At 44.1% G+C, this 13,736-nt stretch overlaps 1 protein-coding gene across 1 annotated transcript in view; it reads left to right on the top strand.

Moving 5' to 3' along the window:
- slit1a (slit homolog 1a) overlaps positions 1–12,990 on the top strand; it is a gene marked incomplete at its 5' end in the record, with an annotated part of 80,677 nt that extends 67,687 nt beyond the window's left edge. The window contains 16 exons of the mRNA XM_079230272.1: positions 1,839–1,907; positions 1,990–2,061; positions 2,175–2,246; positions 5,788–5,859; positions 7,175–7,338; positions 7,429–7,553; positions 7,668–7,765; positions 7,853–7,992; positions 8,544–8,637; positions 8,752–8,889; positions 8,983–9,211; positions 9,325–9,455; positions 9,566–9,720; positions 10,641–10,929; positions 11,715–11,926; positions 12,420–12,990. Coding sequence (XP_079086398.1) covers positions 1,839–1,907; positions 1,990–2,061; positions 2,175–2,246; positions 5,788–5,859; positions 7,175–7,338; positions 7,429–7,553; positions 7,668–7,765; positions 7,853–7,992; positions 8,544–8,637; positions 8,752–8,889; positions 8,983–9,211; positions 9,325–9,455; positions 9,566–9,720; positions 10,641–10,929; positions 11,715–11,926; positions 12,420–12,670 — 2,311 coding nt within the window. The 3' untranslated portion in view covers positions 12,671–12,990. The remainder of the gene's footprint in view (positions 1–1,838; positions 1,908–1,989; positions 2,062–2,174; positions 2,247–5,787; positions 5,860–7,174; positions 7,339–7,428; positions 7,554–7,667; positions 7,766–7,852; positions 7,993–8,543; positions 8,638–8,751; positions 8,890–8,982; positions 9,212–9,324; positions 9,456–9,565; positions 9,721–10,640; positions 10,930–11,714; positions 11,927–12,419) is intronic.
- Between the last annotated feature and the right edge of the window lie 746 nt (positions 12,991–13,736).

Below are 13,736 nucleotides of genomic sequence, written 5' to 3'. Positions count from 1 at the left end.
CTGGCTTTGTTGGAGGCATGTCTGGAAAGGAAACTAAAGGAGGTGATTTCAAATGGTAGTAGAGACGTAGCTTATAAGGTGCAAAAGAGATAAGAGTTAGAGAAAACAGTAGAGGCAACGAAAACAGATCTCATCATTTGGGGAAGGGGAAAGGAGTCAATAAACCCTGCAGTTATTCTCTCAGACATTCTTCTTCTGAGTTCCCTGCAGCCCTCAGGGCTAGCACTGATGTCACTCTCACACTCAGAGCCAAGGATCAGTGTGTGTGTGTGTGTGTGTGCATGTGTGTGTGTGTGCATGTGAGCACGCATATTTGTGTGAGGGCCAAAAGCCTGTCCACAGGAGCATAGGGGAGCAAGAGGACATTTTAATGAGCAGTTTTCAATGGAAAGGGGAGGGAATGGAATAGGTCTGGAACTTTCCAATACTGCTTCAAGTGGTTCAGACTAACTCACTCACACACACACATATGCACACACACACACACACACGCTGTGAAAGCCTTAAGGCCTGTCATTGTCCCAGCAGGTGTGACCAGGTGTGCCCCCCTGTTCTGGGCTTTCATCTAGTCATCTGGAGAGTTTTCTACTCCATCATTATCCCAAGTGTCCTCTGCACCGTCATTACCTATCATTACCTCTGAACCCAAAGGCCCCACTAACAGACCCCCCCCCCCCCCCGCCCTTCCCGCTCTGAGTACAGTCACCAACAATAGCAGGAGAAAGGCCCTGTAGCCCTGCTCAGAGGCACAAGGACCCTAAATCAGCCGTTTATCAGGGTGACAGCCCTCTAATAGCACTTTGTGTTGGCAGTCAGCAGGTTGCTTGTATCCCTGCAGGCATGGTGTCAACTGTGGTGGCTTGGAAATACATTAGTATGTTAACACACACGCACACACACATGCATGAACGCACATACAAGCATTTGTGCCTCAGTCACTTTAAACATTGGTGGGCATGGTCACATTCACGAAATGCTGGGAAACTGAGATTTCACAAAAATGTCACTTACTGTAATACGTTTGCCATCTTTTCCCAGTTACGCAGTCCCAGTAGAAGGGATATATAACCAGTGTGTGTCTGGAATAGGACTGACTTCCATGCATGACACATAATGTGGAGTCAAAACATTTAAGAAAAACGTAATTGAAAGACAAAACAATCTGCTGTTTGGTGTAACATGAGATTAATTTGCAACAAGAGCGTGGGAAAAAAGTGCTCTGTGTAAAAAGTGTGATGTCCTGCAATAACCTCCACACGCACTGCACCTAACCAGCTGCAGAACAACATGTCCAAATGTAGAATGAAATAAAGTTTTAACAACAACTAAAATATAATAAAAGATTATGATATAATTACTGTTGCCTTGTCTTGCATGCCTCCACTGTGAAACTCTACAGGGGCCGCATTTAACAGCAGAAAACTATTAAACATCCGTTTACAAACACTAGCACAACTCGTGAAGTATAATCCAAGTCTCATTTATCCAGTCGTATATCCCAGACACATGCATTTTCACTAAAAAACTATTTAAACTATTTAAAACACTACTGCATGAACCGTCCTCGATAATTTACATTTTACACCTTTGATACAAATATGAAAATATGTAAGTGAATGAAGCTTACATTTTGGTTGGTCGGGTTGATGGAGTGGGATTTTCTAGACTCTTCATTGCATTTTTGCTCTTTTCTTCTTTTTCTTTGTTCCAAACTGCTCAGTAAAAGTGTGTTTGATCAAATAACTCCACACTTCCTGTCACACCTTCACTGTAAAAGCCATAGAGCTCAGCATCCCGTATCTTGGTCTCAATGGAACAGTGTGTGTCTCTTTGTCCAGGTATCTGGATGGAAACCAGTTCAGTGTTGTGCCAAAGGACCTGTCTACCTTCAAATACCTGCAGCTGGTGTAAGTGTTTTCCTGCCTGCCTCCTTTATCTCACTGTGCAGATCAATACAGTGAACTTATGCCTTTTAAACTTTACTTTCAGAGACCTGAGCAACAACAAGATAAACTCTCTGACCAACTCGTCCTTCGCTAACATGAGCCAACTCACAACTCTGTAAGTCCTGTTCAGCCTCAGCCAAGAGCTAGTATTTCATCCCGATGCTGACTGTAGGATGAAAACATATGTATTTGATCTACATGTATCTGTAATTATTTTTAACATTGCAGAATCCTGAGCTACAACTCCCTGCGTTGTATCCCCAAAATGGCCTTCAGTGGACTGCACTCTCTCCGACTGCTGTGAGTTCATTTTAATATTTGAAATGCATGCAGACATATGTGTGTGTTCATCTTCGGTCTGGGGTTGAGATTAAGTTAAAATCTCTTTTTTAATACAATGTATCTTGCCAGTGGTGTTAGGAGAGATGTTATGAAATCAAATGTGTGTGTGAGCTCTTTCTTTGTCACATAATATCAGAACAATTCTCAAAAGAGCAACTTGAGACGAGTTATTTTGAACGAAGCGTTCTAAAACAAGATAAGACTAACTTTCAGACCAAGTGAGTCATTAAAGGATATTTTGCAGCTTGCACTGACTACAGAAGCAGTGCAGCAGATGTTGAGAATCTTGTATTGACTCCAGAGGACTGAAACATAGTCAAAACAGTTATGACAGCTTATGAATTCACACACACAACCTCCGACCTATTTACTCTGTTTAAATGGCAGCCATGGGGGCAGCAGCAGTGTCGCTCCATTTCCTCCTCCTGCCCACACCTCATCTTCAGACATCTTCCCAGCATGCCTGTTCACCTCTAAACGCCCTGAGCTCATCACCGCCTCACCGTCAGGGCCAAACACGCGCCCCCACAGCCCACTGTACAAAATCACTCTGACACTGATTACCGGCGAATGTTTGCCCTGCTAACCGTAATGGTTTTGACTTTGCCTCCGGGCTTTTATGAAGTTATGAAGTCTTTGATTGTGCACTCTCAGTGACCATGGGCTCCCCGTAGTTGAATCGGTCTGCTAAATAACTGAGATGTAGAATGTAAATATCTTCGACAGAAAAATGACGAGACCAAAACCGATCTTTGGACCTGCATCCAATGATACAGCAGCTGGATGCCTCACGCTTTAACTCAAACGTACAGTTTGGTTCTACGAAGGAGAAACAGAGACCAGGCCCAGCCGCACTCCTTATGAGATTATATATGCATCTATATATGTGTGTGTGTGTGTGTGTGTGTGTGTGTGTGTGTGTGAATAGCTTATATGTTTGTCATCTACTGGCTCGGTGCCCGTCAGTATGTGTGTGGGAGTAGACTTAGCGGCCATGTGTGCTCATAGCAGGCACACTTTTTACTACTGACAACAAAGCTTCAACAAAGCCTCTTTTTACGGCAGGATTTGACTAGAGCGCCGATCATTACGAAGCACAAAGCGTAAGAGCCCTTTTTGTGGAATGAGAGTGAAGCTTGGCCATCATTAGCTGACGCCGCCTTGCTAGGCCGGGCGTGTCGCTTTGATCTCTAATGAAGCGGCGTTCGTTATTTCTGCTCTTACTCACTCACGCCACCTTCACTTTTAAAATATTGCAAGTGTGCTAGACGCCATGTGAGGCCCTCCCCCAAACACCACACGCCTCACACACACACACACACACACACACACACACACACACACACACACACACACACACACACATATATATGCACAGACTGTCTGGACTACCTTATTGTCTCAGTCAAATGGGAGTCCAAATGAAGCAGAACACTTTGATGTCTTTATTGCTGGTGTGATCAATCATAAGCCTCCCATTAAATATCAATTGGTGCCATAGCTTTTTTCTTCTTTTTTTTACAGCAAAGCTGTGTGGTTGCAACAAAATTAAAGCGACAATGAGCTCTATTTTAATAGTTTCAACCGGGTTCAAAGTTTAAAGTTGGAAGCTTCATAGAAAACCACAGCGAGAGGCCAAAGCCGGCTACGAACGGGACGCACCCGTGCGTGCTCAAACACACCGAGGTGCCAAAGCCTTTATAAAGCTGAACCTTTGGCTTTACAGAGCAGTAAAGAGGAGAAGAATCATTAACGCTCATGGCTTCAAACAGACCAGGGGTCTGAGGCTGGCATGGATATGGTGTGGTGTGGTTTGGTGCGTGTGTGTGTGTGTGTTTGTGTGTGTTTTTGTGTGTATGCTTGTGGTTTGAGCTGCAGATTATTAAACTGCTAATTGGCCTGCTGGGTATTAGGTGTGAGGTGAGTGAGCTGAGGCAGCTTTAGGGCGTGGTTCACTAGGTCTTGGGTGGGAGGCTGTGACAAAAGAAAGTGATATGAATGAGTGTAATAAATGAAAAGAGCTGAAAAATGAGTTAATGCCTACAGAGAATGAAATACAACCTGACATATTCTCAAACTGCGGTTGGATGCAGTGCTGTGAGTAAAGGCCAGTATTACATGATCCTCAAAACATGTAGCTCAGAGGACTCTCAGAGTCACACAAGCTTAATAACTGGTGTCAGGTAAACAAGCCTGTGTGAACATTGTGAACATCTGTGCATATCTGTCCATCATTTTACCTGTCCAGAAGCATGAAATGCAATTCCATTCTGAGTATTGTGCCAAGCTAGAGATAGGTTGACATAGGTCAGATGGAGTGCTGTAATCATTTACAGCTGTAGAAAAGAACATTTAAAAAAGGATAGACAGAGAGAATGTGAGCAGGAGAGCGGATCAGGTTTCTTCCTGGAGACTCCCTGGCTCCTTTCTCCCATGAGATCGCCGCCTCGTTGGCACAATGCGGCTGGCGTCATGCCCTCAGTATCCTAACTCCGACTACCACAACCCAACTCGCTCTACACTAATAAGCATCCCCTCTGCACACAGGCCAATTAACTTGTTGTCTCAGATAGTTACATTGTGTATTTTCCCTAACATACTCTACATCCTGACGTTGACCAGCTTCGCTGTCTGTATCCTCTCCCCTGACTCGTCAACAGCTTAGTAGTAATTCACAGATCAAACAAAAAAGGAAGTGGGGTTTTAAAGTCTGTTTCTACATTAGTTCCAATCATCCAGGCAGAGAGAGCAGATGCGTGATGTATTGGTGCTGCAGACGAAGCTGTGGTAACGTTAGCATGCGGTCAGCTGAGGGCTGGAGGTGGTAATGACCCTGCGGATTACAGCAGCCATCAGTCATTTAGCCATTAAGCCATGTTGGCTTGTCACCCGTGATAGTATTTAGAGAACACCAAAGGAAATGACAGAACATACAATATAGTGTATAAGCACATACACATTGATACATGACACTTAAACATGCATATGCCTAAATATGCAACCACATTAATATACCTGTAAATCTGCACACACACACAATTGCACTAATGCACTAACATCCCTCAACATATTTCTAGTTGTTTGTAATTTTAGTTGTCCGAAGACGAATCTTGGACACATCAATTCGTCATTATCGATTATTTAGTCAATTATATTTGATTTATCCTTTTGTCTATGCAATGTCAGAAAACTGTAAAATGCCAGCAGTCTCCATTATTACTTTTCCCCAAGAGGACATTTCCCAATAGCTTGTTTTGTCTGACCAACAGTGCAAAATCCCAAATATATTCAATATTCAATCAGAGAAGTCTCAGAAGAAACTGTGGACGCTGTAATGAGAAATGTGTTTTTGTAATAATGAAAATAGTACATTTGACATTTTCTGTCAATCAAAGAATTGTGTAATTATTTCAGCTCTAATCGTAGGACAGAACAGTTACACATAATTGTATTTTATTCCTATGATAATTGTTGATCTCCTTCCTCGATCACCCCTCAGGTCTCTCCATGGAAACGAAATCTCAGAGCTTCCCGATGGCATCTTCAACGATGTCGCCTCACTTTCCCACTTGTAAGTAGTAACACACACACACACACACACACACACACACACACACACACACACACACACACACACACACACACACACACACACACACACACACACACACACACACACACAGAGGGAGGGCTCCCACAGTTAGATACTGTACGCCCCAATGGCAGCCTATGTGATACTGTCTGCACTTACCACTCACATGTACACTCTCTCTCTCTCACTCTCACTCACTCACACACACACACACACACACACACACACACACATGTTCAGGCACAGAGGGGGTCTGCTCAGACAGCTGGAGAGCGTGGCTCACAGTGGCCTGTCTGTAGTCCTCTTTGGTGGGCTTCACATGAGCCAAGCCCTCCCTTAAGCAACCGCAGTCCTGTGGTTGAAGTACTACACAGACCCCTGTACTGTCTCATCTCCCTGTCACATGTCCGAAGAAACACACACACACACACACACACACACACACACACACACACACACACACACACACACACACACACACACAGATTATCCATGGTCTGTGGACGTGTGTGCTTGTTTTGGTTTGTTTATTTATGTCTGTAATTTTGTGTGAGGCGTGTAGGCATCGTGTGGTCGTGCATGTACTCGTGGACATGTGTAACACTACAGTCTCACAGTATCAAAGTCTGGTATCTTTGCAGTGTGCCTTCTGCCATCCAGTCTAGATATTCACATCATCCCTTGACAGACACTGATCAATATACCTATCAGTGTCAGAGTTGGAGATGTTGAAGAGAGGACTAAACAAAGATATTTTACAGCAGTCAAGGCTGCAGGAAAACAGGGTGAATGAAGGGACGGAGGGCAGCCATTGATTCGAAGTCACAGTCAAGTGGCTTTCATGTTAGCAGATGTCAGGTGTCAGCTATTGGCCGGGCCTGAAAGATGAGCCTGTGTTCCACCGTAATGGAACAGCATCGATTCAGGAGTGTTTGTGCATACAGCGGGAGGATAGGGCAGCATTGATTCACGACCACCATGACAGAAGTGGTTAAGAGTGCCTTCTGTTTGCACCTCTGTCTATAATTGAGAAACCATTCTCCAGATGATGTATGCACAAAATGGCATTGAGCATTAAATTTCAAATCTCCTTTATTCTTTGAGGAAATGTGGTTTATTTCTATAGTACACAAAGTTGAGCAGTTGAGCTGGTTTGATTTACGTAAGGCTGTAGAGACACCTGCTGGTGATAGAGTGTATTACAGTGGATGACAGAGGTTGTTACTGAACTAAAAGAGGCTGAAAAGTATAACAAAGCCACCCTAACTTATGAAACCATGTATCTACCTATTAGGGCGATTGGTGCCAACCCCTTGCACTGTGACTGTCGCCTGCGCTGGTTGTCTGACTGGGTGAAGACCAGCTACAAAGAGCCCGGCATCGCCCGCTGTGCTGGCCCGCTAGGCATGGAGGGCAAATTGCTGCTCACCACACCTGCTAAGAAGTTTGAATGTACAGGTGAGTTATTGTGATGGCCACGGATACATAATGTATAAACGCCACTAGTATCTACATGCAGTTCCTTCTTAACGGCCTGGTGTTTCTTAGGTGATGTGGACACCGCGGTGCTGGCCAAGTGTAACCCCTGTCTGTCCAGTCCCTGTCTGAACCAAGGCATCTGTCACAGCGACATGGCGGAGATCTACAGGTGCAGCTGTCCTCCAGGATTCAAGGTCAGAGCTACCACCGATTTGTGAATATCCTCTATAATAATTTACAGCAAAAATATATAGTATATTATTATTATTATTATATTATAAATATGATTTCCCTTTGTCCTGTCTCAGGGTAAGAACTGTGAAACAGCTCTGGATGCCTGTGTGAGTACCCCATGTGCCAACGGAGGAACCTGCCAGGTGAATGAGGATGAGGAGGGACAATACAGGTGAGGAACCCGAGCTTTGGAATTGTATTTATCGCACAAAGAAGTTGAAGCGAGGATGTTAGTTAATGAGTGTGTACGTTTTCGCAGTTGCACATGTCCACTGGGCTTTGAGGGCCCCACTTGCCAAACCAACATTGACGAATGTGACGACAACGACTGTGAGAACGGCGCCACCTGCGTCGATGGAGTCAACAACTACACTTGTTTTTGTCCCCCCTACTACACAGGTTAGTGCGTGCAGCAGTTTGACTCAAGAAACAACTACGCAGCAAAAAAAAAGTAGAGAAATTTGGTATGAGACAAAAACAATCTGCCAGTAGATTACTTATTTCTTGAGTCACACAATCGCACATAAACCTCATTCTACAAAGACTTGACATAGGCAAAGAAATGAATGCACTCAAGATAAACATTCTTGAAACTAGATTGTCTTTTAAATTGAATTACTCTGCTTCTTTATAGGTGGAAAAATAATAGATGGAATGGATGAATTCATTCGGAATAGTTTTTGTCTTGCCAAGATTTAAAACTAGTCTCATACTTGAAATATGCAAAGCCATCTAGTCATTTAATATGTGTCTCGCTTAATTGAATATCTTACTTAGCAAAACAGACCAAAAGGCGAAGTAATTTTATGCAAATAGTGCTTGAAACATATTAAATGGATCATGCTGTAACAATAAAGTGCTGTAAGACTTACTTTGCTGTTTTTGCAGAATTATTCTCTCTGTGTTGTGCAACAGTTCACACTTTTTTTTAAATATTTGTTTTGGTGTAGGGGAGCTGTGCGAAGAAATGGAGGATGTGTGCGCCCCCGGACGGAGCCCCTGCCAACATCAGTCTACCTGCCTCATCACCTCCACTGGCCCCAAGTAAGTGTTTGCTGCCAGCAACACAGATGCAGTAAAAAAGTATGACTCTATATATTGCAAAATAGACGGCCTCAGATGTAGCTTTGATTCCACTATTGTATTTGTGTGTTGCAGGTGTGTGTGCTCTCCTGGTTATGTTGGTGACGACTGCAGTGTAGACTACAATGACTGTGAGGAGCATCGCTGTCAGAATGGAGCTCAGTGTGTGGATGAGCTGAATGGATACTCCTGCGACTGCCCTGACGGATACAAGTGAGAAGAGCGCACTTTTAACACTTTATTTTGTGATTTGTTTTAGTTTAATCTGCTTCACTAACATTGCCCTTCTTCTCTGTCTCTCGATAGTGGTCAGCTGTGTGAGGTTGTCCCATCTCCGCTGTCCTTATGTGAGCTGGCCGACTGCCAGAACAACGCACCTTGTGTGGAGCGAGGCGGCCGTGCCCTCTGCCAGTGTCCTCCGGAGTTTGGGGGTCCACGCTGCGAGAAGCTGGTCAGCGTCAACTTCATCGACAGAGACTCCTACCTTCTACTGTCTGACCTCAAGAACTGGCCACAGGCTAACATCACTTTACAGGTATCCACAGAGTGGGATCGAATATGATGTGTGGATGTTTGTGTGTGTGTACATGCTGCCTTACTGAGATCTGAATACCTCACACACGCTCTGCAAACATGTTTGCTCTGTAGGTGTCAACAGCTGAGGATAATGGCATCCTACTGTACAATGGGGACAATGATCACATTGCAGTGGAGCTATACCAAGGTCATGTCAAGGTCAGCTATGACCCCGGCAGCCAGCCAGGACATGCCATCTACAGGTAAGTTGCCTTTGAAACAGTGAGGTTTCCTGTAACTGGTAGCTGATGAAAAGATGGCATTTGTATGTTTCTTATATCTTATGTCCAATCTCTGTTTTTTCCGTTTCTAGTACCGAGACTATCAATGATGGCCAGTTCCACACTGTGGAGCTCGTGACCTTTGACCAGATGGTGAACCTGTCCATTGACGGGGGTCTCCCTACAACAATGGACAGCTTTGCGGCGGTGCGGCCCCTCAACGGGGAGGCTCCACTATACGTGGGGGGTAGGGGCCCTCTCCAGAACGCACCTCCCTCCTCTGCAGGCACTCTTAACTACTACACTACTGTCAATCACCCTCCCTCCCCCTCGCTTTGTCACCACCGCAACCAACGTCTCCCCTCAACCATGCAACCCTTCAACCCTATCCTACCTCCATCCCCACCTTCAATCCTGACTGTGTCTGCTAGCTGATTCTGACATTCATTCACAACAAATAAATATGCGCAGACACCATATGCACACATTTGTAATGAATAAATAACGCATTTCACCTTGACATATAAAACATAACTCCCAAAAATGAGATTTTGGATTACAACCTATCGTGAACATACAACACACTGTGTAATAGTCCAATAGATCTGTAGTCGTGTGTCAAAAATTTCAGACACTATGTGAAGTGCGCCCTCTAGTTGCTAACATAAGAACTACCAGACACAGTCTTACATTCAGCTTTGTTTGTACTTGCATGGATGTGTTTGCAGACAATGTTACTGTGTTTATTTGTAATGTATGATGCAGTTCCTCTTGACATTCACATAATTTAAATATGTTTAAAATATTGTGTTGTCATGGAAGCCCAGGCTTGGTGCTGACATGACAGTTTGCTCAGGAGTGACCTGTAGTGTGTTTCAGCGCTGTACTGTTCTTCATTCATACAACACTAAAGGAGACATTTCCCCGTACCACTTTGCCTTTTGCTGACATTTGTTTCAAGAATGATGTATCTTGTGGGGCAAATGCTAAATATCAAAGCACCCGAGTACATTCATTTGACAAATTGTACACGCACTGTTGGGATGCCCATATTTGAAATGTCTTCCTTCATTACATTCATATCAGCCCTGTGTTAGTTGTCCGTCTGTGATCCAGTATGCACACCTTCACCCCTTTTAAAGTCATCTGTTTCCTCTCCTCCTCCAGGCATGCCAGTGGATATACACTCCGGCGCTTTCCGTCTCTGGCAGCTCCAGAACGGATCCAGTTTCCACGGCTGCATCCAGAACCTGTACATCAACAATGAGCTCCAAGACTTCACCAAGACACAGATGAAGCCTGGCGTGGTACCGGGCTGCGAGCCCTGCAAGAAGATCTACTGTGTACATGGCATATGCCAGCCCGATGGGTTCCAGGGACCAGTGTGCCACTGCCAGCCCGGCTGGAGTGGGCCGCACTGTGACGAGCCGGTGACCAACCCCTGCCAGGGCAGCAAGTATGTTAGCGAATGGAATACAGTTCATATTTAACAGTGTACAGCTTACTGCCTGTTGTCTTGTGGAGGTGTCCCATTTAAGTAAAAGTATCATCAGCAAAATGTTCTCAAAGAATCAAAAAGTACTTATTCCCTGTGACTGATTTATTATAAAGTATTGCCTTGTTAGATTGTTGCTACTGATACAACAACGTTAATTAAGTGGCATTTTACTGTTGTATCTTAGGTGGAGATCATGTAATAGATACATTAGTTCAGGGATTCTCAACCTTCTGTAAGTTAAGGCACACTTCTGATTGTTTGAGGACCACCTAGACAAATAAATAAGAAAAATACAAAACATAAACATGGCTTTAAATATGTGTTATCCTCACTTGTCACTGCCTAACATCCAAATGTAATGCATTCGGGGTCATATTACCTGACTGCACACTTTGGAGCTTTAAATGGGACAGAGTTGTCCCGTACATAATGTTTTTTTTAAAGCTGATCCATTTTGTGTCACTGGATCTGGGCAAACCCTCGCTGGCAAAACCGTCTCTACCTGATGTGTCAGGATTGGCATGGTGATATTAAAATGTAACAGGTCATTGAAATTAAGCATTTTAATTTGATGTGTTTTATTCATTTAAATTCTTCAGCATATTTAGATATTAAAATAACTAGCTTGTATATGACCAAAACATAAATTTGTGTAAATGTAGTTGCAAACCTTTTTTTATGCATCAATACCACGATACTGCTTTTGAAAAATAAAATGAATCAACGTGATTGTGTCTTACCAGGTGCGTCCATGGAAAGTGCATCCCTCTGGACACGCAGTCGTATCGCTGCGAGTGTGCGGAGGGTTACCGCGGCGCCCTGTGCAACCAACAGGGGGAGCTGTTCAACCCCTGCCGTCGCCTGTCCTGCAAACACGGTCGCTGTCAGATCTCAGAGACAGGAGATGCCTTCTGTCACTGTGAGAGTGGCTACACAGGGGAACTATGTGACGCAGGTTAGTTTTCTCTTTGTCGGTCTGTAAATGTTGTATGACATACTATACCATGACTTTTTATTGACTTTTTTATGCCGTATTATACTGACTTTTACTATGATATATTTTATGTCAAACTATATTATGACTATAAAGGCATACTATACTATACTATACTATGACAAGACTGTCTCCCCAGCTCTTACTTATGGGGTAATGTTGGGTCTCTGTAAATTATAGAGTAAGGTCTATCTGCTCTGTATGACAAGTCTCTCAGGATAGCTATTGTTATGATTTGACGCTACATGGATAAATTTAATTGAACCTTATGAACTAATATATTTAGACTAACTACTATACTTATTTATATGACATAAAACACTATTACTTTGTAATACATATGGAAAGGGTCTTGTAACATGGTGTCTAATATAACTTCAGGACTGCTGCCTCTACCTGATGATGTACCTGGTTAAGTTAACTGAAGTCTTCGGGCCTTTTTCATGTTTTCCAGAGTCTGAATGCCGAGGGGAACCTGTGCGAGACTTCTACCAGGTACAGCGAGGTTACGCCATCTGCCAGACAACACGCATGGTTTCTTGGGTAGAGTGCACTGGAGCTTGCAATGCAGGGGCCGATGCAGGGGCCTGCTGCGCCAGCCAGCGAATGAAGCGCCGGAAATACACCTTTGAATGCAGCGATGGAACATCCTTCAGCGAGGAAGTGGAAAAGACCATCAAGTGCGGCTGTATGGGCTGCATGTAGCACCATTTACTCACATTTCCTGCCGCTGCCGCCGAGCAGAAGATGGAGAGAAAGGAAAGAAGAAAGAGGACTGGAGTAAAGCGAGGGAGGGAAAGAAAGAAAAAGAGAGAGTATAAAGAATATATATAAAACCTCTATCTATATATTATGGACAACAATGTTTGTAAAATAGGACATTTCCTCCCCTTCCAAGGGTGTGTGACCTACAGTAACACAGAGAAACCAACATCATGAGCAACAATGTAGAAGTGACAACAACAGCAACAGAACCATTGTATCTGCAACATTGTTCCAACGGGTCCAGAGATTTCAAAGGTTTTGCATTCAGAGTGAGGCATCCCTCCAACCCAAATTACCCAGTGTGAATTCCCCATCCATCTGTGAGGCCTCTGACAGCCTAGCCACCATCTACCATCTTTGCTTCATGGAGGCAGTGAGGACATTGGGGTCCAGCCGGGCTAAGAAATGGCGAAAGAGAGGAAGAAGAAAGACAAAAAGAGAGAAACAGAGGGATGAGAAGAGAGCGGGACCGTTTGACTTGGCAAAGCTATCTTGAGTTGAGCTTGGCTGGGTTACCTGGAGAGGGCTGGATATGGTTTGGGTTGAGTTGAAGTTGTTGTTGGTTTGGTGTAGTAATTTCTCTGCCGGGATACACTCATCCATCCACACATGCACATGTAGAAGGGAACAAAGCAAAGGTCGGGTTAGAGTGGCACATAATCCAGTGCGGATGTCGTGACTTTGAGGCCAGGTGGTCTGGCGTCACAGTTGTTTGCCGTGAGGTACCGTAACATAGAAACTCCATAAAAATAGAGACTGCACTGACTAGCAGCACTGAAAATGGCAGTCGTACACCTCTCTGAAGTACATGACCATACGCATGTCATACATACATTTACAGTCTTAACACTCCTAAGAGTGAGAGGGCCTGTGAGTGGTTCAACTATGAAATCTGTTTGCATAAAGCACCGACCTGGTGCCGGCAGAGCCCAGTGGTTATCATTCCCCCAGCATAGATCGCCTCATGGTTAGGATGATTTGCATAATCCCGCCCCCTTTGAGCAGG

Source organism: Taurulus bubalis (genome assembly GCF_910589615.1).
Source record: "Taurulus bubalis genome assembly, chromosome: 14".
NCBI classification, from domain to species: Eukaryota; Metazoa; Chordata; class Actinopteri; order Perciformes; family Cottidae; genus Taurulus; species Taurulus bubalis.
Note: the sequence above shows the minus strand (reverse complement) of the source record. Positions and strands in the feature narration are given on the sequence as shown.